We start from the raw sequence: 26,986 nt of genomic DNA on the forward strand, positions 1-26,986 counted from the left end.
AAATAATCTGGAGTTCATAAACATACATTGTAAAGAAAAGGCTTCAGAGGCAAACACTGTCTGACTATCATGTGACAGCAAGCATATGCTTATTTTTCTCCTTCCTTCAGTACATGAGCAACGTAGACTCGTGGTGTAAGGCGTGCGGCGAAGTGGATTTACCCTCCGAGCTACAGGACTTGGAAGACGGCATTCACCACCACCAAGGCTTGTACGAGCACATCACCGCCGCCTACTCGGAGGTAAAACGCAGCTCAAGTTTGCATCTTTTGCAACTGCGACCAAAGAATGGCAACATTTTTTTGGGTGTACTCCAGGTAAGCCAGGATGGCAAAGCCCTGTTGGACAAATTGCAGCGACCGCTCACACCGGGCAGTGCCGACTCTCTGACGGCGTCGGCCAACTACTCCAAGGCGGTGCATCACGTACTGGATATCATCCACGAGGTGCTGCATCACCAGAGGCAGCTGGAGAACATCTGGCAGCACCGCAAGGTTCGCTTGCACCAGCGGCTCCAGCTCTGCGTCTTCCAGCAAGATGTCCAGCAAGTATGCAACTTTTGGAGTTTGACCATTTTTGGTTTTTGTCATTGTTTACTGAAAATATTTCTTTTAGTCAAGGGAATTGCATTAATTGACTAAATTTGAATATATTAAATCTGGTAAATTTTTATTTTTTTATTTATTTTTTTTTTTAATAGAATTTTCATGGCTTTCTCCAGAAGTTGTAATATCAAATGAACCATCAAAATATATTTTTTATGTTGAAATTTTGTCTTAAAAAAGTATTTTTCAATTTATTAAATGTATTTTTACAGCCTTTTAGCCTAACCTTGGCTGAGAGGCGGGTACACTTTGTACTAGTCTCCAGCATATAACAGGGCACATAAAAACATAAACAACCATTCATACCATTGAAAAAATTAGAGCAGTCTTGTTTTCAGCAGCCCTTTTTTCGTCTTAGTCTTTTGGACAAAACTACTAATTAGTCTTATGGCCCTTTCACATACGCCGAAACACATTAAATCGGGCAGCCTTTGTATGTGAAAGCAATTTCCCGGATCGACTGACACAGATATTTACAGAGACATTTTACGGGTCACATTTTAGTATGATGTTTGGAAAAGTCCTGGGACGAGGCATATGTGAAAGCAAGCGTTAAATTCACGGGTCACATCACGATGGCTGATGACGTAAATCTCATGGCGGGCCGATCGTTACTTCCTCTTTCTTCGTAGCAAGAAGAAAAGCTGTAAACACACATTGCAATTAACAACATAGCAAGCAGGAAATAGCTAAATTAAACTGAAAACATAATTTAATTAAATTGCTACTGGATCGTTGAGCCGAGGAAGCGAGTCCATCGTCTATCTTTGGAAAAATGTGGTTTATTTTGTTGCCGATGTTAGGGTCCGCAACTGCGGAAACAAGGTATTGTACCGCAAAGCAAAAAACAACGGAGGGACGCGTTGAAGGGATTATTAAATACAAACAAAAATACTTGCAATTGCGGAAAGGGGGGAATAATCAAATACCAGCACAACGTAGAGGATTTCAAAACAAGGGTGGCAGAGGTGTCGAATGGCGCCCAGCAAGTTAATATCTCGGTACCCTTCTCTTAGATTGCCTGGGCTTAAGTACAGTCTTGATGAGCTTGAATTGGCTGCAGTTACGACGTGCGGAACGCTCACTCCGGAACAAAACACGATTTGAACAACATTGCGACAACAAATGCCAACCAAAAATTATGTAATGTCCGGGTTGTAAAATAGCGCGAGTTACCATCTTTGTGATGGTAATACATACTCAAAACAGTACATACAAAGAAAACAGTACATCATTTTCAGTTAAATAAACTTACCTGGACACCACGAACTTTATGTAAAAACTTTTCCAAGAGTTAAAGACTACACTGAATGCTACTGCTAACGCAAACGCTATGCTAACGGTAAAAGTTAAATTTAGTGTGTGATGAATGATGATTACTCAACACAGACCTTTAAAGGCTAAAGCAACATGGTATATCTAGTCAAGACAAACAAAAAAAACTTACAGAGCCTGGAGTGGACAGGGGTGCGGAGCAGCGCATCCCATGAGTGACACGATCAAACACTGCTACGTTGCGTGCTAACTACACATACAATAAGAAAATGTCACATATTGTGAACTTATGACGAAAACTATGGCAAATTTTCATCTCGTTTTCGTCTCGTAAGACGAAAACTGGCGTCCATCTCGTTGTTTTTGTCTCCGAAGACATATCTTAAGCTTGTCATCGTCACGAAAAAAATTGTTCGTTGACGAAATATTTTCGTTATCGTCATCGTTGACAAAAACAACTGATTTAGAGTCTGGAATTAATGTAAGATGCATTTTTTAGAAATGTGAGGGGAAAACATATAAACATGAGGAGGACGTAGTTAAACTCAGAGCCTCAATATTGTGAGACAGACGTCCTCACCACCAGTCCAATAAGAAGCCTTGTATCATCTTTGTCAGGGACAATATTTTTGGACATAAACTATGATGAAAATGACTTGTCAACAAAATTAACACTGACGTGTTTTCACACACACATTCCTGTTATTCATCGTATTTTATGCACTGCTCCTCACAAAGTGTGAAAAGCAACATTGTATTTGTAAATATGCAAATGCGTTCCTTCAGTTAAAGGTCTCAAATGCAAGCGGTGCATAATAACCATGCGATGATATAAAAAGGTCCTGTATGATAATGCGCATATGGACTGTCCAAAAATATCAGGGGCATTCTGCGCTGTGTTGACATGGCAACTGTTACCATGGAGAGTGCATGCAGATGCTGTCAAGCAGAAAGTGAGAGGCTCAACAAATAACAAATAACGATTTTATTCATGGCTGTAATGTTTCTCCTTTTGACAACGGTGAAGGCCACTTTAGAGCCAGCTTTTATGTGTTGATTGTTTCCTCTTGTGTCAACTCAGGTGTTGGACTGGATTGAGAACCACGGTGAGGCCTTCCTAAGTAAGCACACAGGTGTGGGCAAGTCCCTCCATCGAGCCCGAGCACTCCAAAAGCGACACGAAGATTTCGAGGAGGTGGCCCAGGTAGACTGCTTGCTTTAAGCTTCAAGTAACGTATGGTAAAGTCAAGTAAATAGAATTCTTACTTATATAGTTTCAAATAAAAAAAAAAAAAAAAAACATTTTCAAAACACATTTTCTGAGCTCATTCAATATGATGAATGTTTTCATCACCTAGCCTCATAAGTATATTTTGTCACATAATTTGTGGATCTGTCAATTCAGCTATAGTGTACGACCAGGATGTTAAAATCACTAACGGGCCAAAATCTCCACAGCTTTCTTACAGACACATATTTGAAAGGAGGCAGCTCACCAAAAATGTGTAAGCTTGTGTAATTTCACACTTGGGTGGACAGGTACTCCAGAGACCTAAATATCTGTACATGAGCCATTATAAAGTCCCTTTTTTTCTAATAATTTCACCCGCTTGAGATTCTGCAACAGCAAATTTTGTAGATAATTAGTGTTAATGATACGATCCATTGGTGCTGGACTAATGATAATGATCCTCTCTGGCACTATACCATATACGTAAGACGGAACCGTACTTGTGCATATATACATAAGTAAGTGACTATTGTAGGTAAATTAAAGAAAAACTAACCTAATCCTGGTGACCACAAGTGGACATCACATTTTGAGTCATGTAGTCCACAATATTAACATTTTGGTATACAAGTGTAGCCTACATATTATGTCCACATACATGTGTGGATGCCTAGTCTCAATTATATATATGGCGGAAATCACTCTGGTGACTTTAAGTTCTACTCTTTAAGACACCCAATTTGGCCAAATTTCAAAATTGTCCTATAGTCATCGTGATACATCATTGGAAAGCTTAAAATCTCAATCTTCTGGCGGGAGAAAATTTTTGAACACGAGGGCATTAAAAAAAAAAATGTTTAAACCCCTTTACCCAAACATGAGGTGAGCGCATGAGAGAGCATAATTAAAGACACCATGATTTTAACGAGATAATATCGCGTACTTACCTTGTTTCGATCGAACAACTCCGTGTAGCATGTCTCACAGAGTGTCAAGACACAGCTGTGAATGGCCACAGCCGAACTTTTTGGGGATTTTCCGGGTGAAACAAGGTCATATAACAAGGGTCGCAATGCAGAAATCACAGACATCAAGGAGTGGTGGAGATTTTCTTTTTTAGATATTTACTAGAGATGTCCCGATCGTCCGATCACGTCATTTTCAAAGTATCGGAATCGGCAAAAAAATATCAGCCATGCCTTTAAAATTTTTTTTTTTTTTTATTAAATAGTTTTCTAATTGTATTTAACTTTACAGACATAACATGTTACACTCATCCAGAGTCTTTAGTTTAGGCTTAAGGTAGGGTTATCAAATTTATCCCGATAACGGCGGTAATTAATTTTTTAAAAAATGTATCACGTTAAAATATTTAACGCAATTAATGCATGCGTTGCACGACCCACTCACGCATTGTCGCGCTCAATCCGTAATGGTGCCATTTTACCTATGTAGAGAGATAAAAGGCAGCATAAAATGAGTAGCGTGAATTTAGGCAGCCTTTGGAGCCTTTTTATAATAGGCTTAAGCCTTACGATCCCTCTCCCTATGATTAGAAATATCATGGGAAGTAATGTGGGGAAGGAAGCAAGGTAGCAATTGATCTTTTTCTTAACACCTTATGTTATTTCCCAACGCAGAGAAGATATACCAATTGGTAGCACTACGCACAGTCATGGTTCCACTTCCCATCATGCATTTGGGTTGAATGGCTGCAGTATCATTTACTGAAAGCTCAACAAATACATTAGATGGCAATATTTAGTCACAAGTCTTTCTATCCGTGGATCCCTCTCACAGAAAGAATGTTAATAATGTATATGCCATCTTGAGGATTTATTGTCATAATAAACAAATACAGTACTTATGTACTGCATGTTGAATGTATATATTCGTCCGAGTTTTATTCATTTTTTTCTTAATGCATTGCCAAAATGTATATGACCGGGAAAAATTATCGGGAATGATTGGAATTGAATCGGGAGCAAAAAAAAAAAAAGCAATCGGATCGGGAAATATCGGGATCGGCAGATACTCAAACTAAAACGTTCGGATCGGGAGCAAAAAAACATGATCGGAACAACCCTAATATTTACCCTTTGAAACATTTTTTTCCCCCATTTTTCTTTGTTTGGATCAATTATTTATCATCTAATATCGGGGAAAATGCAACAGTAACAAAAAAATACAATTAAGCGAGGGTTGTGAGGTAGATATCCGTGAACTATTTACACATTTTTTTCATTGTGATGTAATTTGTTTAAAAGTTTCAAATATGCGAGTGAATAATTTTTTTAAACTAAATATTAGACATCAATTAATGATTCTACGCGAAAAATGATAGACATTTCGTGTAATAAATATAATTACTTCTTTTTATTGCTGGGTTGAAACAAAAGCGGTTGCACAAGTCTGTAAACGGGGGCCTCCAGTGTAATAAACAAAAGCGGTTGCACAAGTCTGTAAACAGGGGCCTCCAGTGTAAAACAGACAAATTAAAAATAGTTCAGGGACTTAATGCGCCATGAAACTGCTACGGCAGCATATATGTGTTATATATATTTTTTTTATTTTTGGTAAATGTTTTTAAAGTACTTCAAATGTAATAATTATGTTTTAAAGATGTTACTGTCCCACCAAATTATTTTTAAACAAGAAAAAAGTAAAAAATGCTTGTCTTTACTAAATGCTTTATTGAGTGAGTCCACTCAAATCTGCTCAAGCCGCTCACTTACACACAATGAGTTGCCACAGCAACTGTTTAACATGTTAAACAATGATTGACGTTTGCAGCGCTTTGAAGTTTCGGCTTCGCAGCATCTCTGGCAAGATAAAATACTAATGTCTGTCATTCATCGTTAACTTTATTAAGCAACTCCAGTGCACTGCCTGACCAAGAAAAGTGACAGGATTAAGAGTAAGAGACTACGTGATCGGATCAGGACAGCTATATAAAATACTGCGTTTATTTAATTTTTAATTGGGGGAAAAAAGATCTTTAATGAACTGAGGGCGCAAAGTTTAAAGCGCGAAGTAGCGAGGGATCCCTGTACTGTATACTTTCATTTTCAGACGATAAGCCACTACTGTGAAACCTGCGGCTTAAATGTGAACAAATACTGTTTTCTTGTCAGGTTTGTTTGATCCGGTTTATAGTCATTTTTTATTATTAGTCATTATAATTTTTGGGATTAGGTATCAAAAAATCATAAAATATAAATAAAACAAAATTGATCAAATTAAAAACAGAACGTTCTGCTTTTAGCCCGATGTAATTGATGGTCATCTTTCAGTGCCATCAATGGCCCCCAATGAGTTAAAATGTCTATCATCTCTCTCTATGCTCATGTTAGAATTACATTCACAACCTTCCTATGTCCATCTCTCTTTTGTGTAGAACACTTACACCAATGCAGACAAGTTGTTGGAGGCGGCCGAGCAGTTGGCCCAGACGGGAGAGTGCGACCCAGAGGAGATCTACCAGGCCGCCCACCAGCTCGAAGACCGGATCCAAGACTTTGTTCGCCGCGTGGAGCAACGCAAGGTCCTCCTGGACATGTCTGTCGCCTTCCACACGCACGTCAAAGAGGTGGGCTGAGTGAGGGCTGCGATAGTGGGTATTGACGTAATGCTGAAGTGGATGGTGGGCTGCCTGTTGAGCTTTTTGCATTCTAGAGACTGATAATTAACACACTTCATTGCATTGTCCTGGAATAGGATTAGTCACGTCCAGATATTGGTATAACAATACAAACACCCGCTTTTGTAGCTGTGGACGTGGCTGGAAGATCTCCAGAAGGAGCTGCTGGACGACGTGTATGCCGAGTCGGTGGAAGCCGTCCAGGATCTGATCAAACGCTTCGGACAACAGCAGCAGACCACTCTGCAGGTCACAGTCAACGTTATCAAAGAGGGCGAGGATCTTATCCAGCAGCTCAGGTAGTGGAAATGCACAAAATATTCGGAATAATAAATTCATTTTTATATCGTTTTTAAAAAAGAGTGAATTGGAGGAGGCAGAGAGGCGTTTGCGGTTGACCCCTAACCTCAATTTCTGCTTTCAAACAGAGAAGGTTCCTCTTCCTTACTTCTCATCCTCCTATTTCTTTTCTATCTGCTTTTTTTCCCTCCCCTTTTGTTCACTTCATCATCGCCCATTCCCCGGTGTGTTGGCTCCACTCTGTATTACGTAACCCCGCCGTTAAAAGCGCACACCTAATTGTGTGGCGGTCTCCTCCGCACATCTCTCGTTTACTGATGTGTGTGGGAGTGTTTGTGATTATCCTCAAACATCTAATCACTTACCAACTTTCTTGTTCTCTGAGGAATATGTGCGTCACGTATTCATATATTACAAGACTGTCTCATGCAAAGGTAGAAGCGCTTTGAATAGGTTCAAAAAAAGCAAAGTCACTGCATAATTGACCAAACAAGCATGCCAAGACAAGAAGGTGAGAGACGAACCAGAATTGCTCCAAAACTTAAACCTTTTTTCTTTTTTTTTATTTTACAGTAACTTTGGCAATTACCACTTACAACACTCAAATTAAAGAAACAGATGAACATCCTTCTAAGGACTTTAATGCTATTCCATGAATGAACTCATTAGCTGGTGATGACGATAGACGTCACGCCAATTTAGGCTGGCAGCAATCGTTCACTCAGACTTAATAATGGATACTAGAATACTCCGTGAATTGCAGTACGATCATCATAATCCCACGATTTTCTTTCTAACTGATTTTCACTCTTGTTAATTATGTACTGTACGTCAAATATGCCTAGTTATATGGCTATCAGAGGTGATTGCTCTAAGACTGCAACGGAAGCTCAGCTTCCCATAAAATGTCAAAAAATAAGTGCTCAAATGTATACAGTTGTGTGTACATATCATTGACTAAATATGCGCTATTACGCGCTCAGCTTTTATTCTGAATTAGCATTCTATCACTGGTTATGATTAGGGCTTTAGCTATCGATTATTTTAGTAGTCGATTAATCGATGGAATAGTTAATTCGAATAATCGAATAATCCGTTAGGGAACATAAAAAATTTAAATACCTGAGCCGAGCCTCAAACAGAATAAAAAAATTAATGAGGTTCTAAGTACAACAAAAAAAAAACAATTGGCTAACTTACATAGCAAAAGTCCGCTAGCTTAAATGCTATTAAAAAAATGGCTAAATATACCTATAAACTAAATTACGAATGCATTAAAAAAACATTAGCTCAAACAAAAACTTCTTATGTTCATCTTCACATGGAGCAGCCATGTGAAATAAGTTATGTCATATTCACTGTTGCTACTAGAGGGCAGTGCATCCACCCAAATCAATATAACTAAATGCGAACACTTTCAAATCTAACCATTACAACGTCACTTTAATTAAACAAATACTCGAAGCAGCAAAATTTAATTTGAAGGTTTTTTCGAATTACTCAAGTTAATCGATTAATCGTTGCAGCACTAGTTATGATGTGGCTTGTTTCTAATTCCTTCGCGCAATGTCAGAGTCCTTTAAACTGTGGAAGCTGTGCGTATCCAGAGTTGAGAGTGCATTGTTTTACTACAGCGAAACAAGACGAGTCATTGGTAAAGGCTTGAAGTTAAATCTCTTTTTGAGTGGCAGCGAAATGAGCGAATTAGTGATCTTGTCGTATTAACATCCACCGGAGGTATTTTTCAATGTTCATTCTATTGTTCTGATTTGAAACTTTCATAATCATCCTAGAGACGCTTTGTTAAAAATGACTAGCGAAAAATCCAGCTTATTTCGGGTGTTTTTTTTCTATTGTAGCTGCTTGTGTTTGGAGACTTGACTTCTGTCACTTTAGTTTCTTTCCCTACCGAGCAGCTGGTGCCGCTGAGCCCCTCCACTGTCACAAAGCACTCACATGCGGACACACTTTGAGCTTCTGCTCATTGAAAGACCAGCATCTGCCACTGATGGCTATAGCTAGCTTTATTTCCTGAATACTGTTTGCAGTGGCATTTGTAATAAATAGAATTGGTTACACATTATTTTCTGTTTTTAATGCCTCTGTAAACATAAAAAAGATGTTTGGCAAGCATCGCCAATTCATATTGCAATATGCATTTGCCATATCGGAGCATGTAATAATACTTTTCAAGCTGCAATACACTAGCTTTACCATATTTGTAAAATGTAAAAATTGGCCCCAAGGTTTCAATAATGTAGGGGTTGCCATTATTTCCCACCATGCATTTGTGTATCACATAACACTTGACGTGCATGTCCCATTGCCAGGGATTCGGCCATCTCGAGCAACAAAACGCCACACAACAGCTCCATCAACCACATTGAAAGCGTTCTGCAGCAGCTCGACGAGGCTCAAGCTCAAATGGAGGAGCTCTTCCAGGAGAGAAAGATCAAACTGGAGCTATTCCTCCAGCTTCGCATCTTCGAGAGGGACGCCATTGATGTGAGGTTTTTAAACTAGCGCAACACTGGGCTGTCTTTGTTGTTTTTAAATGGCGTCATTTTCCGTCTTTAGATTATTTCTGATTTGGAATCGTGGAACGAGGAGCTGACGGGTCAAATGAACGATTTCGACACGGAGGACCTGACTGTAGCTGAGCAGAGGCTACAGCATCACGCCGACAAGGCCTTGACCATGAACAACCTTACCTTCGACGTCATCCACCAGGGACAGGAACTGCTTCAATATGTAAATGAAGTTCAGGCCTCTGGTAGGTTTTTCTAAGAAAATGAGGACACAGGTTGTTTTGTCACTTTCAAACTGGAAGCTAGAAGCAGAAGTTGCCGCAGAGCACTTTCTTGTTGTGTTGGAGTTCAATATTGACACTGCGGAGGTGTTTCGAGGGTCATGTTCGGTCAGTGTTTGTGATGAGAGGCGCCCACGCATAAAGCATAAAAATTCACCTGTGAGCTCGCATGTTAATGGCTGCGAACGAAGCACTTCCATCATATCCCTGGTTTGGAGCTTGCTGACATTCGGATTCGTCTTAAATATACAGCTTTCAATATGAATTACATAAGGTGCGGATTTTGCGACGACGAGACCATATTTATACAGTGGTAAGTATGTGAACATTTTGGAATTTCTCACATTTCTGCATGAAATCAACATCAAATATGATCTGATCTTTGACAAAATCACACAGATGAAAAAAGTGTCTGCTTTAACTAAAACCACCCAAACATTTATAGGTTTTTATATCAATGACAGAAGGGGGAAAATAAGTAAGTGAACCCTCTGCCTAAGGAGATTTAAAGAGCAATTGAAACCTATTTTTACCAAACAATTTAAGTCAGGTGTGTGCCCAATCACTGATGAGGGGGTTAAAGCTGACCTGCCCACTATAAAACACACACCGGGTAAGAATTGCCTTGATGAGAAGCATTGTCTGATGTGCATCATGGCTCGGTCAAAAGAACTGTCTGAAGACCTGCGATCAAGGATTGTTGATTTGTATAAAGCTGGGAAAGGATCCAAAACCATCTCTTAAAGTCTGGATTTTCATCAATCGACAGTCAGACAAGTTGTCTCCAAATGAAGAGAGTTGTTGCTTGTGTTGGACTGAAGAACCCAAAGTTGAATTTTTGGGGAGTAACACACAACGTCATATGTGGAGGAAAAATAGAAAAGCTCACCAACATCAACACCTCATCCCCACCGTGAAGCATGGTGGAGGGAGCATCATGATTTTGGGCTGTTTTACTGCCTCAGGGCCTGGACAACTTGCAATAATTTATGGAAGAATGAATTTTAAAGGTTTATCAGGATGTTTTGCAGGAAAACGTGAGGCTGTCAGAAAGTTGAAGCTAAAAAGAGGATGGATGCTGCAACAAGACAATCATCCAAAACACAGAAGTAAATCAACTTAAGAATGGTTTTGGAATAACAAAATACACGTTCTGGAGTGGCTAAGGCAAAGTCCAGACTTGAACCCCATTGAGATGCTGTGGCATGACCTAAAGACAGCGATTCAGGCCAGACATCCCACGAATCTGACTGAACTAGGGCAGTTTTGTAGAGAAGAATGGGCCAAGATTAGTCCTGATCGATGTGCCAGACTGATCTGCAGCTACAGGATGTGTCTGGTTGAAGTTATTGCTGCCAAAGGGGGGTCCACAAAATATTAAATGTTCACTTAGTTATTTTTCCCCTTCTGTCATTGTTTGCATACTATCCTCATTAAATAGGAAAATGTATAAATGTTTGGGTGGATCTGTGTGATTTTGACAAAGATCAGATCACATTTGATGGTGATTTTATGCAGAAATGTGAGAAAGTCCAAAAGGTTCAGATACTTTTTCATACCACTGTAGCTGTTGGCTTGGTTGCAGAATTTTGTTATTCGTGGCAGGGCTTTGTCCTTATTCCCAAAGAAATAGTGAGGGAACACTGTACTTATAATGTATACACAGATGGAGGATTCCCGAGAGAAATTTTGATCATTGTTGATGACCACATCCATGCATTTGTAGTTCGTGATCTGTTTTGACAGCTGACCCGCAGAGATCACATGACTGGGCTTCCTCCAGGCATCGTCAAGCTTTGTCCTAAAAAAATGACAACGACAGACAGTCGTGTGTATCAAAATGGGGAGGATCTAATAGATGAAAGAAGGGCTTGCTTTTATTGTCCAAGAAGGAAGGTTGTTTTCAGATGGTTGAATGATGAATTTATGATTGAATAAATCCATACACATTCATTACAGCAATTTAGTATGGTTTCCACATGGTGTAAAGCTACCTGCGTTGTCCCGTCAGGTGTCGAGCTGCTGTGCGATCGCGATGTGGACATGGCGACCCGCGTTCAAGACCTGCTGGAGTTTCTCCACGAGAAGCAGCAAGAGCTGGACTTAGCTGCTGAGCAGCACCGCAGGCACTTGGAGCAGTGCGTCCAACTGAGGCATCTGCAGGCTGAAGTCAAACAGGTAAAGACCAGGGATCCCCTGCGTCCTTAAAATGTCTTAAGTGTAAAATCTGGATAATCATTGTCTTAAATATAATGGAAAATTGCTGTAGGTATTATCTTTCCAGAAGATGCGCTTAATCCCAGGGTTACGACCAGTGTTGTTAATAACGGTGTTAGAGTAAAACAGTGTTACTAACGGCGTTATTTTTCAGTAGTGAGTCATACAATTAAATTTCTCATCTTTGCAACACCGTTACTGAGGGCGAGTTAGTGCGTTACTGCAATTGGTTAAATGACGTACGTGTTGTCTGACAGACACGGAGCGAGCAGAGCGGAATGGGGGAGGAGGGAAGGGGGTTGTGACGCCGTTGCAAACGCAATGCCAGGGTGGCTCAGAGCGTTAGCATAGCATTCGCGTTCTCGCTATCACTAGCATTTAGCGTGGCAAGCGTCATCTTAAACTCTCGGGCAACTTTTTTTTTTTTAATTTACACACAAATGTTGCTTATCTTTCAACCGAGACTTCACAACTAGTCAACAACTCTTGTCCCAACAATTCTCATGCACATCTATCACAATCCCCTTTACACCCTCTATTGGTTCAACGCTGCAACATGCAATTATTCAGTCTACTCTACTACATACGTATATATATTTTTTTTATTACCAAAAATAATCACTTGCCCTAAACTTTCCGTGAATGACTTATCCATGAACCTTGTGTAATGTTTTTTTTTTAATCAAAACAACTCGAGCAAAGGCAGGAGATTCAGCGCCTCACCTGCATATTGAAAAATATATCTGTATACAATAGGGGTGTGACCATACACACAAGTCACGGTGCAGTATGTACTTCGATACATGGGTCACGGTTCAGTGCGGGTTCAGTACAACAGAAAAAACAAAAAGAATTTTTTTACTCACAGCATTTGAAAGTTTGTATACCATTACACTGTTATAGGTGAAATTAAAAGAAAAATTAAAAGTGTGACCTGTTTGTTTTTTTGGAAGGGAATGAAAAAAACTGTTCCATTCAATCAGTTAACATAAAACATATTTGATGTGAAAGGCGTTATAGAATGGATTAGGGCTGCAGCTATCGAATATTTTAGTAATCGAGTATTCAGCTGAAAATTCTATCGATAATCAGTTTTTAAGTAAAGAGCAATTATAAATATACATGAGAAAAACAAGACATTTAATCTAATATTGAACCATTTTTAGTCAATCAATGACTTAATTTTCGATGTACATTGTTGAAAACAGCCAACAATGTAATCTCAGATGTGACTAGGAAAAAAAAAAAACTTTCACTGCTTTCACTCAAAAAACTTATTATTTATTAAAAAAAAACTTATTTCTTACCTGAAAATGTCATTACACTTGATAACACACATCACTTAAAAGTTAGGTGTCTTCCCCACGTGTTTCAATTAAATTTCCATTTGTGTCAAGCTATTTTTAAGTTTTAGTTAAGTTTTAAGTTAGTCTAAACTGTAAGTCCTGATAGTTTTTTGAGTTTTTGCAGGGTTCATCATAAATGTATACCTGTTGGTGTTTTATCCAGCAATGACTACTGAGGTAAAATTGACAGTTAGCTTTATTATGTTTTTATTTTACACCCTCATCACTCTACAGCACTTTGTTTTTACAGATTAAATAAAGCCTGTATGTAAGACATGTTAGCAACGCATTGACAGTAGTCATAATTAATAAAAACCTAGCCCTCCGCAGGGCTAACGTTACGTGAGCAAGTGACAGTAACGTTAATCTTTATGAGCGCTGAGAAGTCTACTGCTTTAAGATGGCGGTTGTTTGCTAACGCTGCCGAGTCTGTCATTTCACATCTCGTTCGATATACAGGTGATATTTATGAGACACATCAGACTCTACCTGCTACCACCGTAGCATCATGTGGCCGTAGTTTTTAGCAATGTTGGTATAGTTTGTAGCGGCTGTAGGCTGCTGCTGCTTCCTCTACTCATGTGACGTCAGCGCATTGTCCAGCATTCAAATTAGTTTGGGCAAAACGTGACGCTTAGAGCTGGCAAAATTTAACTATTCCTAGAGGCAAATAAAATCACTCGGATCAGTTTTTAAACTGGAGTTACTCGAGTTGGTCGAGTATTCGTTTCAGCTCTAGAATGGATCATGTAATAACTTGCAGAACATGAAAAATAACGCCAGTTACTTTGCCAAGTACCTAATTACTCTTACTTTGAGGTAACTGAGTTACTAACTCATTACTTTTTGGGAGAAGTAATTTGTAACTGTAACTCATTACTTTTTAGGTACTTTTTAAGTAAGATTAACAACACTGGTTGCGACCAAAATATTCCATTAGAATAGTGTTAGTTCACTGGCTGCCGTTGACGGTGCTAGACATCCAATTCATTTTGACATGTCGTGGGGAACTAAAACATAACAGGATGGATGCCAATTGTCACCTGACAACACAGGAACGAGCTAAAACGTTTCCATAGTTTCCGTCATAAATTCACACTGTGGGATATTTTCTTTTTGTATGTGTAGTTAGAGCGCATTAGCAGTGTTTGGTCATGTTTTGGTCGTGTCACTCATGTGCCATATTGCTTTAGCCCTTAAAGGTCTGTGCTGAGTGATCATCACACACGAAACTAACTTGTAGCATTAGTATAGCGTTCGCGTTAGCATTTAGCATGGTGACTCTGTGTCTTCTTAAACGCTTGGAAAACATTTTACATAAAGTTCGTGGCGTCTAGGTGAGTTTAATTAATTGCAAATAATGTGCTGTTTTCCTGATGAGTGTGTATTATCATCATGAAAATGGTAATATCCTTGCAGACTCTAAAGTTATGTGCTCATGGAGACCTTTATTTATTCATGGACTAAAACTTTGAAGTTTATAGACGAAAACATTTTGAGAATTGTCGACTAAAACTAGACGAAATTTGTTTGATTTTTTGTTGACTAAAACTAGACGAAGGCGAACTCATTTTGAAATGACTAAAATATGACTAAGACTAATTAGTATTTTCGTCCAAAAGACTAAGATGAAAATTAAAATGGCTACCAAAAACAACACTGGTTCTGACATGTTTTGGTCTTAAATTTTATTCTTGGTGTCCTAAAAATGTCATTTAAAGCACTTAATCTGACTTTTGAAACAGTGCAAAAACCCTTAAAGACATATTGTTTTTGAAAGTTCCATCTCTGGTGGATTTAATAGTATTTTCCTTCGCAGGTTCTCGGTTGGATCCGTAATGGCGAGTCGATGCTAAACGCTGGTCTCATCACCGCCAGCTCCCTGCAGGAAGCTGAGCAGCTGCAAAGGGAACATGAACAGTTTCAGCACGCCATTGAGGTTCTTTTTGCTTACTTCTCGACCTTTATCGAGCCAACACACACATTTTACAGTAAAAAAGAATGGTTGCTCATTCATTGTGTCTGTTCCACTTTCCACCCGCAGAAGACCCACCAGAGTGCCCTGCAGGTTCAGCAGAAGGCCGAGGCACTGCTTCAGGCCAACCATTACGACATGGACCTGATCAGAGACTGTGCTGAAAGCGTGGCGTCCCACTGGCAGCAGCTTATGCTCAAAATGGAGGACAGACTCAAGCTGGTTAACGCCTCTGTGGCCTTTTACAAAACTTCAGAACAAGTAGGACATGCAACTGGCTTTTAATTGTGCATCATTTTGAATTATCCCACGTTGATGGCTATTTTTAACACACTCTTGTCAAAATGTTCTCATTTAAACGACAATCACTAACAGACTTAATATCTTTTTTGCAGGTGTGCAGTGTTTTAGAAAGCCTGGAGCAGGAATATAAAAGAGAGGAGGACTGGTGTGGAGGAGTGGACAAACTCGGCCCCAACTGTGAAACGGACCACGTAACCCCCATGATCAGTAAACATCTGGAGCAGAAGGAAGCCTTCCTTAAGGTTGAAATGACAACATTGAAGATTAAAAACAGGGTTTGTTTTACACCTCTAAGCCTCAAGCATTTGTCATTTTTGTCATCAGGCGTGCACGCTGGCGAGGAGAAACGCGGACGTCTTCCTCAAGTACATGCACAGAAACAGCGTCAACATGCCGGGAATGCTGAGTCACGTCAAAGCACCAGAGCAGCAAGTTAAAAGTCAGTTTGTCTTTCAAAAAATTGGCAAATAATCCCCCGTATCAATAGTATAATGTATTGTATTGGTAAATTAGTACAATATGAATAATACATGAATTGTTTTAGACATCCTCAATGAGTTGCTGCAGAGAGAAAACCGTGTCCTCCACTTTTGGACCATGAGGAAGCGACGTCTGGACCAGTGTCAGCAGTATGTGGTGTTTGAACGCAGTGCTAAACAGGTGAAAATTAGAAAAGTCTCTTACAGCCTGGTGGAGGAGACTCGAGAAAGGCCATCTCACCGTTGTTTATTTGTTTTCAGGCCCTGGAGTGGATTCACGACACAGGGGAGTTTTACCTGTCCACACACACCTCCACTGGCTCGAGCATCCACCACACGCAGGAGCTGTTGAAGGAACATGAGGACTTCCACATCACCGCTAAGGTGGGTTGAGTGTCACTCCCTCGTCTAAGCGTGGGAGCGCACACATTTCAATGATCTCATTCGGTCCTCCAAAGCAAACCAAAGAGCGCGTGAAGCTACTCATTCAGTTGGCGGACGGATTTTGCGACAAAGGTCACAGTCATGCCGGCGAGATAAAAAAATGGGTGACGGCAGTGGATAAACGTTACCGGGACTTCTCCCTGCGAATGGACAAGTACCGCTGCAGCCTGGAGAAAGCCTTGGGTATCTCGTCAGACTCCAATAAAGCTGTAAGTTGATACGAGCGCCATCACCCGGTGGGAACATGCACACATAATATCATCATCATCGTGCAGTGACATCACTTTTCTCTCATTTGTCAGAGTAAGGATCTCCAACTGGACATCATTCCTGCCACAGCTCCGGGCTCAGATGTCAAGTTGAGGGATGCCGCCCATGAGCTCAACGAGGAGAAACGCAAGTCTGCACGCAGAAAAGAGTATGTGACTAAATTACACCATTCATGCAGTTCCAAACACAATTTATGCCTTTTTAGGGCAGAAACTATTTTTAGTAATTTAAATATATAGATCTCAAACCCCACGTAGACCTGGCGTCCACATATGTGACCATTATATTTTGAGTCATATAGGCAACAATATTAACATTCGGTATACAAGTGTGCCCTACATTAGTGATCCCCAACCACCAGGCCGGGGACCGGTGCCAGCCCGTGGCGCATTTGCTACCAGGCCGCAGAAAAATGATTGATTATTTGTTATTGACCGCAATCTGGCCTGTACCTTTTGACTAGGCATGTGCCGGTACAAGATTCTGACGGTATGATAACCTTAAGCCAAAATATCATGGTTTCTTGGTATTGCAATTACAGCCCTAAAATGTGTCAGAGATATCTGGGTATAAAAAAATAAAATTAAAACATTTTTTTTTTTCCATTAAACTGGGTTTTTATGTTTCAAAACATATTAGCATAAGTATATTGTTATGTTAAAATAAAAAAATTACAAAATATTCAAAATAAAATAAATGAAGTCCTTTTGCTAAGTCTAAACCCACAGCCACAGCTCAACATCATTAGCATCAGAACAAAAATAATTGAATCACTTTACATAAAAAGCACGTGTGTATGACTCGTATCATGTTTACATTGTACACATACTCTCTTTCTCAACACAGACAGCTGCTAGAGAGAGAAAAACACCACGTTTTACCACCATTAGACACACTAAACACGCTGGAAATTCTCGTTGCTGGTGGGAAACGTTCATGACAGTTATTACTACCGTATATTTCGTACTATAAGTCGCAGTTTCTTTCATAGTTTGGCTGGGACTTATACTCAGGAGCGACTTATGTGTGAAATTATTAACATTATTATATCATTTCACATGTTATTTTGGTGTTTTGGAGGGACACTGATGGTTTTGTAAACTTGTTAGCGTGTTCTTTATGCTATAGTTATCTGAATAACTCTTAATAGCTATGTTACATTAACATACCGGCTACATTCACATTTCATTGTTCATGCATCATGTAACATTATCATACTGTACACTTATTCAGCATGTTGTTCTCTATTGTATTTTTATTTTTAATTGCCTTTTAAGATGACATATCTATTCTATGTGTTGGATTTTATCAAGTAATTTTCCCCCTAAAATGCGACTTATACTCCAGTGCGACTTAAATGGTTTTTTTTTCCTCTTCGTTATGCATTTTTGGGCTGGTGCAACTTATACTCAGGTGCGACTTATAGTCCGAAAAATACGCTAACCTTTAATTTTGTATGAATGCGAAATCGTATTGGAGGTATTGCCTCTTTGGCAGCAACCCTCCGCAAACCTGTTTTACATGTCAGTTGGCCCTCCTCCTCTAAGCCGCGGCCGTCTGTAACTTTTCTGTAGCCGAAGTATTCCCGTACCAGCGATTTCGTTTTCTTCCATGGAGGGGAAAAAGTTCAGTATTTTCACCTCCTCCAGTCATCTTGTAGCACAGTTGACTCGCTGACAACAACCGGTGGGGGTTTAGCATTACACCTGCAAGCGAGGGATTTCTCCATGACTTTTTGGGGCACAAAAAATAGGTAATACCTTAAGGACGGTGTAATGGAAGATTTTTGCGGTTTTGAAACCTTTACGTTTTCACACCACGATATACCTTGAAACCGGTAATCGGCACATGTCTACTCTTCACACATAAATATGCCTGTCTACTGTATTGACTAAGTAAGTAAGTAAGATCACTATCTCGTGGTTGGCCGACATTACTGGGGTGTTTGCACACCTACTGTATAGCAGCCCAGGGTCAGTCAATGTAAACAGTAACGTTAGCTGCTGTTGGATGTGTGCTGAGGGCGGCGACGTCTTTGGACAGCTTTTTTTTATGGGGAAAAGGCAATTTTTCTGAGCTAAAAGAGCAGCCTACAACCAAGTCCATTCTGCATAATTTGGGGCTAAAAGCTAGCAAATGAGGCAACAAAAGAGAATGCACTGAGAGGCATCGTAGCTTGTGGCGAACCGTATTTCTAAAGCCAAGAAACCTTTCACGATTGGAGAAGGATATTTGTCGTCAAGTTTAAGGAGAGGCCGCTTTTTAAAAAAGGTGGATTCGGCGTATGGTGAGTTACATTTTCACTCCATTTAATGTTCGTCTTTATCCCCGTCGTGTTGTTTTATATTTTCTGTAATTTTCTGCCACACATTGCCGGTCCCTGAAAAAAAATAATAAAAAATAGCAACATTACACCAAGAAAAGGTTGGGGACCACTGCCCTACATGACCCAAGATGGGATGTCCACATATGTGGATGCCAGTTCTAAATTATATACATATATATATATATTTTTTTTATTTTATTTTTTTTCTTAATTATGAATCGTTATTATATTATACATTTTTAATATATTTTTCAAAAGTAATCTCTTTCTCTGAGAGAGTACGGTGTACTGCTATTCGAAAGTTGCTTTCTCCTACGTGAATGTAATAAATGCATTCAAGAGAGAAAAATATAAATAATCATGGTTGAAAGGGTTAAAATGAAAATGAATTACATTAATAATGTATAGGGTGCCATCAGGGGGATGTCACTTCCTGTGAGCAGGTAGCGCAGCCTCGCGGCTCATCTCCATTTGTTTTATCTTTTTGTGTTTATTTACTTATTGATGATTTTGTTATATTGATATGCATGCACAGTTTTGAATTATATGGAGGTACGTCTTTTGTATAAAATTCATTGTATTTTGAATGTGTAGGGGTGGGGACCCTATAAGCTATGCTTCTTAACTCCTTTTCAGATGTTTTTGTCATTTCAAATAATAATTGTTGTGTGGATTATTTTGTCTTAACACCTGAAATCAATCAATCAATCAATAAATACAAACAAACGCACTCAAGTTAGGGCCCTAAATAACACTCAAAAGTTGTACAGGGTGACCCCAAAAATGTTTTAACAGTCCAATAATCCCAAGAGTGATGGAAGGAAAAATATTTTATTTATTGTCATTTAAACCTTAAAACATTTAAGAAACAATGATGGAATTTTATTTTTAAAAATGACCTTCTTTATATGTTGTCCTCCTGTACGAATGGATTCTTAAACTCTGCTTTTGACATTCCTCATCGATTCCTCATTTGAGCTGGGATACTGTAAATTTCATCCTGAATTCACCATGGTTACTTAAATGGCACATTGTTTACTTGCTTTAAGTCACTGTCTCGCAGTTCTGCCACTTGCCCATGTCTGCTGATACGAAAAAAATTGCTGTTTTTCCAACAGTGGCCAACAGCAGATTTCAAGAATGCATTCATGCAGGAGTACGCCAATTAAAAAATTTGTATTTCAAAAAATACATGGAAAATGCAAAAAGCTGCACTAAAGGCAAAAAACCCGACAAAACATCAGAAGGGGGAAAAACACAACTGCAGGAAAAATTGTTGCAAAACCGCGACAAACTGCAAAAACACAAAAAATGCAACCAAAAAAAAATTGCAAATCTGCAAAGAATACAAAAGAAAAGGGAAAAAAATCGCAATTTATTTAATATTTTAGTTTAAGTTGTTATATATACTAGGCAGCCATTGACAGTGCTAGGTGTCCAATCAATGTTAAGTGGGAGGGGCGAATGAATACAGGTGTTCACATTCTTGTTTTTGAAATACATTGAGACTGAAAACGTTATTATCGAGAGTTACTTCTGTAACTAAGGTTCTATGAATTCCGGATGACCGCCAGAGGGCGGTGCTTAGCACCTGGATATCTACGTGTGCGCAGCACAAAGGTCGAGAATAAAATACCAACAAAGTCACGCCATTGGACGTGACCTGGGTGACGTCAGAGGTCGATAAGAGCCCCGCTCACCCAGCACTAGTTCCTTTTCGGAATGTACTCGCAGGGAGTCTGAGTGACAGGCAGCTCTGGCGGTCATCCGGAATTCATAGAACCTTAGTTACAGAAGTAACTCTCGTTCTATTTCATTCCTTCTGACCGCCAGAGGGCGGTGCTTAGCACCTGGATGACTTTATACCAACAATGTCACGAAGACACCACACATACCGAGGATCAGTCACGGTGAGAGGAAGCCGACAGCACTACTGAAGCTACCGGGTGAGGAGCTGCCACATTCACTCTGTAGAAGCGGGCAAACGTACAAGACGATGCCCACGTTGCTGCGGAACAGATGTCATTCAGAGGAACACCTCTCAGTGCCGCCCAGGAAGTTGCCATCTTCCTTGTGGAATGGCACGTGACTTTAGGAGGCTGAAGACCTTTGGATTCATAGGCCTGAAGAATAGCTTCGACAACCCAATGTGACAAGCGTTGCTTCGAGACTGTGCAGCCTTTATTTTTGTCACCAAAACATACAAAAAGAGCATCTGTTTTACGAGTGCTTGCAGTCACGCTAATATAGTGCTTCAGCATACGAACAGGACATAGCAAACTTTGCAAATGTCCGTCAGGATCACTCACATCGTTAAACACAGCCAGGGTAACTGGCTGGTTAATGTGAAAGGCTGAAAGTCTCTTCGGTAGAAAACTCGGATTGGGCCATAATGTAACCCCAGAACAGTCAGGATTCCACTCTAAACAGTTCGGAGAAATCGATAAAGCATGTAATTCACTCACTCGCTTCGCTGAAGTAATTGCGAGGAGGAACGCAGTTTTTATTGTGACCCACTTAAGGTCAGCCCCATCCAAAGGCTCAAAAGGGGTTGAACACAAACCCTCCAGGACTAACGGAAGGTCCCACGTGGGGACGCGTGGTAATCTTGGAGGCCGTCGACGAAGGGCACCCTTCAAAAACCGACACACCAGGGAATGAGAGCCCACTGATCGGCCATCCACCAAAACATGGTGGGTGGCTATCGCAGCCACGTACACTTTTAAGGTTGATACAGAAAGTCCCTTATCAAGAAGTTCTTGTAAATAGCTAAGTAATATTGGCACAGAGCAGCGCACAGGATCCACATCGTGATCCTTACACCATTTATTGAACAGTCTCCGCCTGTTACTGTAAAGCGCCCTCGTGGACGTAGCACGAGCATCAAGTACAGTTTGTACAACCGCCTCTGTACAGGACTCTAACAGAGAGTCCGGCCCTTCAGAGGCCACAGGTACAGGTGAAGACGCTCCGGGTGGGGGTGCCAGATGCTCCCCTCCAACTGGGACAACAGGTCCATTCTCTGGGGCAGAGGCCAAGGATCCCCATTGAGATGTTTGAGAATCAACGGAAACCACATTCTTCCTGGCCAGAACGGAGCGACCAACAACACCCTGTGATTGCTCTGGCTGATTCTGTGCAGAGTCACCATTAAGAGAGGAAGAGGCGGAAACGCATACAGGAGAGAGTCTGGCCATGAGTGTGCTAGGGCATCCTGACCTAGTGGACTGTTCAGTTCCGCAAGGGAAAACCACAGTTGACAATGAGTGGTTGCTTCTGAAGCGAAGAGGTCCACCTCTGCAACACCGAACCTCCCCCATATCTCCTGAACCACAGCAGGGTTCAACCTCCACTCCCCAGGCGGTGGTTTCTGCCTGGAGAGTAAGTCTGCTGCACAGTTCCGCACCCCCGGAAGATGGACTGCCCTGAGACTCAGAAGGTGTGGAAAAGCCCACAGGAGAAGTTTTTGAGCCTCCACCAGTGAGAGAGGAGATCTGGTCCCCCCTTGGTGGTTTATATGGTAGACAGTGGACGTATTGTCCGACCGAACCAGAACATGCTTTCCACTCAGCGCAGGGAGAAAATGCTTGAGACCAAGTCGAACAGCACGAAGCTCCAATACATTTATGTGACAAAGTCTCTCCAGTGGGGACCAAACACCCCTGATCGTCCTGTGGTTCCACACTGCTCCCCAGCCTGAAAGCGACGCATCCGTTACAACCACTTCTCGGCGTGAGGGAAGAGAACCTAACGTGACCCCTTTGCATATGAACTGCCTGTCCATCCAGGGCCTTAGAAGTCGATGACAACGCCCTGAGAGAGTCACAAGTCTGCGTTGATGTCGGGTGGGATCCAATCCCAAACCGTTCATCCAAATCTGTAACGGGCGCAAAAACAAAAGCCCCAATGGCACCACAACTGATAGTGCAGTCAGTTTCCCCAACAACTGGAGGACGGTCCCGTATGACAGACTCGCACTGTGTCTGACACGCGTGACCGTCCGGAGAACGTCGTCCACCCTTTGTGGCGACGGAGAGGCGGTCATAGTTAAGGAGCTTAAGCTCATGCCGATGAAAATCACATGTTGGCTGGGAATCAAATGACTTTTTGAAAGGTTTACCTTGAGACCTAGTTGCTTCACATGGTCCAACAGCAGCGTGGTGTGGCTGAGAGCTTGTTCCCGAGTCTGTGAACACACAAGCCAATCGTCCAAGTAAGGAAGAATTCTGAGGCCGCGGCTCTGCAGGGGGGCCAGCGCCGCAGCCATGCATCTTGTAAATGTCCGGGGAGCAAGAGAGAGGCCGAATGGCAGCACTCTGTATTGGTATGCTTTTCCTTCGAAGGCAAAGCGAAGGAAAGGCCTGTGGTGTGGTACCACTGGCACGTGAAAATAGGCGTCCTTTAAATCCACACTTGTAAACCAGTCTCCTTGAGTGATTGATTGGAGAACGTCCGTCGTGCGAAGCATGTGAAATTTTAGACGCTTGAGGTAACAATTTAGTGATCTCAGGTCGAGGATAGGGCGAAATCCGCCGTCCTTCTTCGGAACAAGAAAATAAATTGAATAAAACCCTTTCAACAGGTTTGAACTGGGAACCAACTCTATAGCATCCTTCTGTAAGAGTTCTACGATCTCTTTTCTGAGGGCCATACGTTTCCCTGGATCTGACACAACTGTTGTCTTCACCCCATTGAACTTTGGGGGACGACGCTTGAACTGAATAGTGTAACCTCTGAACAGAGTTGAAATGACCCATGGGTCTGGAACAAGGGCGACCCAGCGTCTGAGATGGAGTTCGGTAAAATGGCTGAGGCCCTGGCAATGGTAGTCAAACTCTACCGTTCCTGCCCCTACTAGCGGTAGAGTGCTTGGAGGGGCGAGTGTGTTGAAGTCTGTGAAATCGGTCGGCTCTTGGAGGTCTTCCTGTCGGCTCCCGAAAAACAGGCCGTAGAGAGGAATGTCCATCCGCAGAAACTGGACGTGCAGTTCTCGGCGCAGGTGGAGCCCTGGTAGCAGAGTGATAGGTAGGAGCACGTCTGTGGGGGGGCCTGGAAGCTCGTTGCAGGTCAACAAACTGTTGCCGGGACCTGTTGGCTTCCACAGCTCTCTCAAGGGTTTGTTGGGCTGCTGGGCCAAACACTTGACCCGGAACAACAGGTAGAGTGCGAAGCGCACCCCTACACGACTCAGTCAGAGGAGACTGTGCCAACCATACTTGGCGTCTGGTCACAGTAAGTGTCGACATGAGTCTGCCAAGTTCTCTGGACATATATGCAAATGTCTGGAGGGAAGCATCGCTCAGGTTCTGTAAACTTTCATTGACACCTGCAACCCTCAATGACTGTGAAAGGGCCAGGGCAAGGTGGGAAAACGTATTACCCAAGCGGCCAATCCGAGCCGCAACATCATAGGCCTTGGTAAGGAGATCATCAGTCACCCGGCACTGTGGGCGCGGGCATCGTGCCTCTGCGCGGGCAGCATCTGCTGGGTCCACTATCAGGCTCGCGACAATGCTGTCCACCGACGGCATCTTGTTTAACCCATATTGAGCAGCATCATGCATAGAGCTGAGTGCCCTACAGTCTTGGGACAAGTGGGTGGACGACTTAGGATCCGTCCAGCAAAGCTGAAGCTCATTGATATAGGGTTGTGATGCTGGCACACAGAATTGTGGTTTTTGAGCGGTCTTAAAGAAGGCATTAGAAACCGAATTCTCAGCTGGTAATGTCTCAATACCCAGTTGTGAAAGGGCTAATTGGACAGTTTGCTTTATGAAAGACAAACCAGGACTAGAGTCTGGGGGTAGGGACTCGGAAGTGTCAGAGTCCGCTACCGAGGGGCATGGAGAAGGCCCGATGTCAAGGTCACCACCATAGGTAACATCTCCGGTCCTAAACAGCGAGTCACTCGCTGCTATGGACACAACGTCCTCTTCCAGGTGGCCAACTACACTGCAGTGCTCCTGCTCAGGCACGCTATCAATGACACCTGTGTTTGCACACATATCCCCCCCTGGCTGTAAATTCAGGAGTAATGATTTAATCTGAGCGAACTCAGAGGCCAAAGTGTCAACCTTAGCAGATAGCATGTGGTCGGTATCACAAGCCTTCTTTGATGAGGTGGCCCCAACATGCTGCTTCTTATGGCGCTTGGTCGTCTTTTTTGGGCTCGACGCCAACGCGCCGTGAGAAATTTCATTTTCCACCAAAGCCAGTCTAGCGGACCTTTCCGACAACGGGATGCAGACACAATTAAGACACGCTTCCTCGGTGAGCGCCTTTCTTAAATGCCCAACACCTAAACACGACGGGCATAAAGTGTGTCCGTCTTCTGGGCTCAGGTGGGCTAAACAGCGAGCACACGCGTTCACGAGCGGTCCCGACATGCCTACACACAGTGCGAGCCCTACTCACGAACTCCGGAGTGAGTCAGCAAAGTACGAGGCTCCCCGAGCGAATAACACTCGAGGACCAGTCCACAGTATTGAGGCTCGAAGCAAACAAGCCACTCGGTTACAGCTGGAGGAGGCGCGGAGCGAAAATACACTCACACACTCCCGTTGTAGAAATGCAAAGAGTGAGCAAAAACACTCCCGTTGTATAAATGCAAAGAGCGAGGAAACACTCACTGCACACCAAACAAAAATGGCGCGGAGCGGGAAACACTCACAGCCTAATCAATAACCCGGTTCGGAAGAAACCGCCGCGGTGACACATTAGCCAGTGCGGGCCCGCATGATTGGTGGAAATAGCCGCGGTGCTACATTAGCGTATCAGAGCGAAATATACTCACAACAATACAATCAATAGAGTCCGGAGCGGAAAACACTCACAGAAAATATGCAACTGAAGAAAATCCAGAACGTGAAGAAATCGATAGTCCAGCCGCAGCTCGCAGCCTCTGGAGGACGTAATCCACGTAGCTCCAACCAAGCCGGTTTCGAGGCTTCCGGCGAGCGCGGTAATACGACCTTCGCCGATGCGAGAATGTAGAAAAGGAACTAGTGCTGGGTGAGCGGGGCTCTTATCGACCTCTGACGTCACCCAGGTCACGTCCAATGGCGTGACTTTGTTGGTATTTTATTCTCGACCTTTGTGCTGCGCACACGTAGATATCCAGGTGCTAAGCACCGCCCTCTGGCGGTCAGAAGGAATGAAATAGAAACACTGTATATCCATTTAATGAAAATACCCCCCCCCCCCCCCCCCCCCCATTTTAATCCATGCATTCGTGAAAGCCAGTGAGTTATACGAGTGCTTGAAAGGTTTAACAGACAAGGAACCGCCTAAATGATACAAAGTAAAACTGCTCTAAAATTATGCATTTTCATGATTTATTGAGTTTTCCTTGGTCAGCTCAATAACACCAAACATGCCAGTCAAGCGATGTACACACAAAACACACACACACACAAAGGGAGGAAGCTGTCATTTTACGAGCCTTACAAATCACATCACCATGTCCATCATCTTCAGCTGCTTTATTACCACGCTTAATAACCTCTGAATGTATTTTATTCTACTAAAATATTCGCTGTTCATTAGCGCAAATGGGCCAAGCGGATGGGAATCCGCAGTAAAAGGCTGAGGTCATTACCATCAGTCATGCCTTGTTTATGTTTTTTGTTTAGTTTCATCATGGCTGAGCTGATCCAGACTGAAAAGGCATATGTGCGAGACCTGCGGGAGTGCATGGATGTAAGTATCACTTTGTTTTGTTTCGGGTTTTTTTATTTCTACAACGAACCCAAGTGAACCTTTTTTAT

At 41.9% G+C, this 26,986-nt stretch overlaps 1 protein-coding gene across 5 annotated transcripts in view; it reads left to right on the plus strand.

Moving 5' to 3' along the window:
- LOC130910209 (triple functional domain protein) overlaps positions 1-26,986 on the plus strand; it is a 121,484-nt gene that overhangs the window by 54,098 nt on the left and 40,400 nt on the right. For 3 of the 5 annotated variants that reach the window (XM_057827255.1, XM_057827256.1, XM_057827254.1), the window contains exons 11-27: positions 111-242; positions 318-548; positions 2,962-3,084; positions 6,509-6,700; positions 6,881-7,050; positions 9,382-9,556; positions 9,629-9,824; positions 11,872-12,038; positions 15,243-15,362; positions 15,468-15,659; positions 15,794-15,943; positions 16,026-16,140; positions 16,246-16,361; positions 16,442-16,564; positions 16,639-16,833; positions 16,927-17,042; positions 26,852-26,918. In XM_057827255.1, the coding sequence (XP_057683238.1) occupies positions 111-242; positions 318-548; positions 2,962-3,084; positions 6,509-6,700; positions 6,881-7,050; positions 9,382-9,556; positions 9,629-9,824; positions 11,872-12,038; positions 15,243-15,362; positions 15,468-15,659; positions 15,794-15,943; positions 16,026-16,140; positions 16,246-16,361; positions 16,442-16,564; positions 16,639-16,833; positions 16,927-17,042; positions 26,852-26,918 (2,580 nt within the window). Of the gene's footprint in view, positions 1-110; positions 549-2,961; positions 3,085-6,508; positions 6,701-6,880; positions 7,051-9,381; positions 9,557-9,628; positions 9,825-11,871; positions 12,039-15,242; positions 15,363-15,467; positions 15,660-15,793; positions 15,944-16,025; positions 16,141-16,245; positions 16,362-16,441; positions 16,565-16,638; positions 16,834-16,926; positions 17,043-26,851; positions 26,919-26,986 lie in introns of all 5 variants that reach the window. The other 2 variants (XM_057827251.1, XM_057827252.1) reach the window with 1 other exon arrangement.

The sequence above is a fragment of the Corythoichthys intestinalis genome, chromosome 22, assembly GCF_030265065.1.
Source record: "Corythoichthys intestinalis isolate RoL2023-P3 chromosome 22, ASM3026506v1, whole genome shotgun sequence".
Taxonomy (NCBI): Eukaryota; Metazoa; Chordata; class Actinopteri; order Syngnathiformes; family Syngnathidae; genus Corythoichthys; species Corythoichthys intestinalis.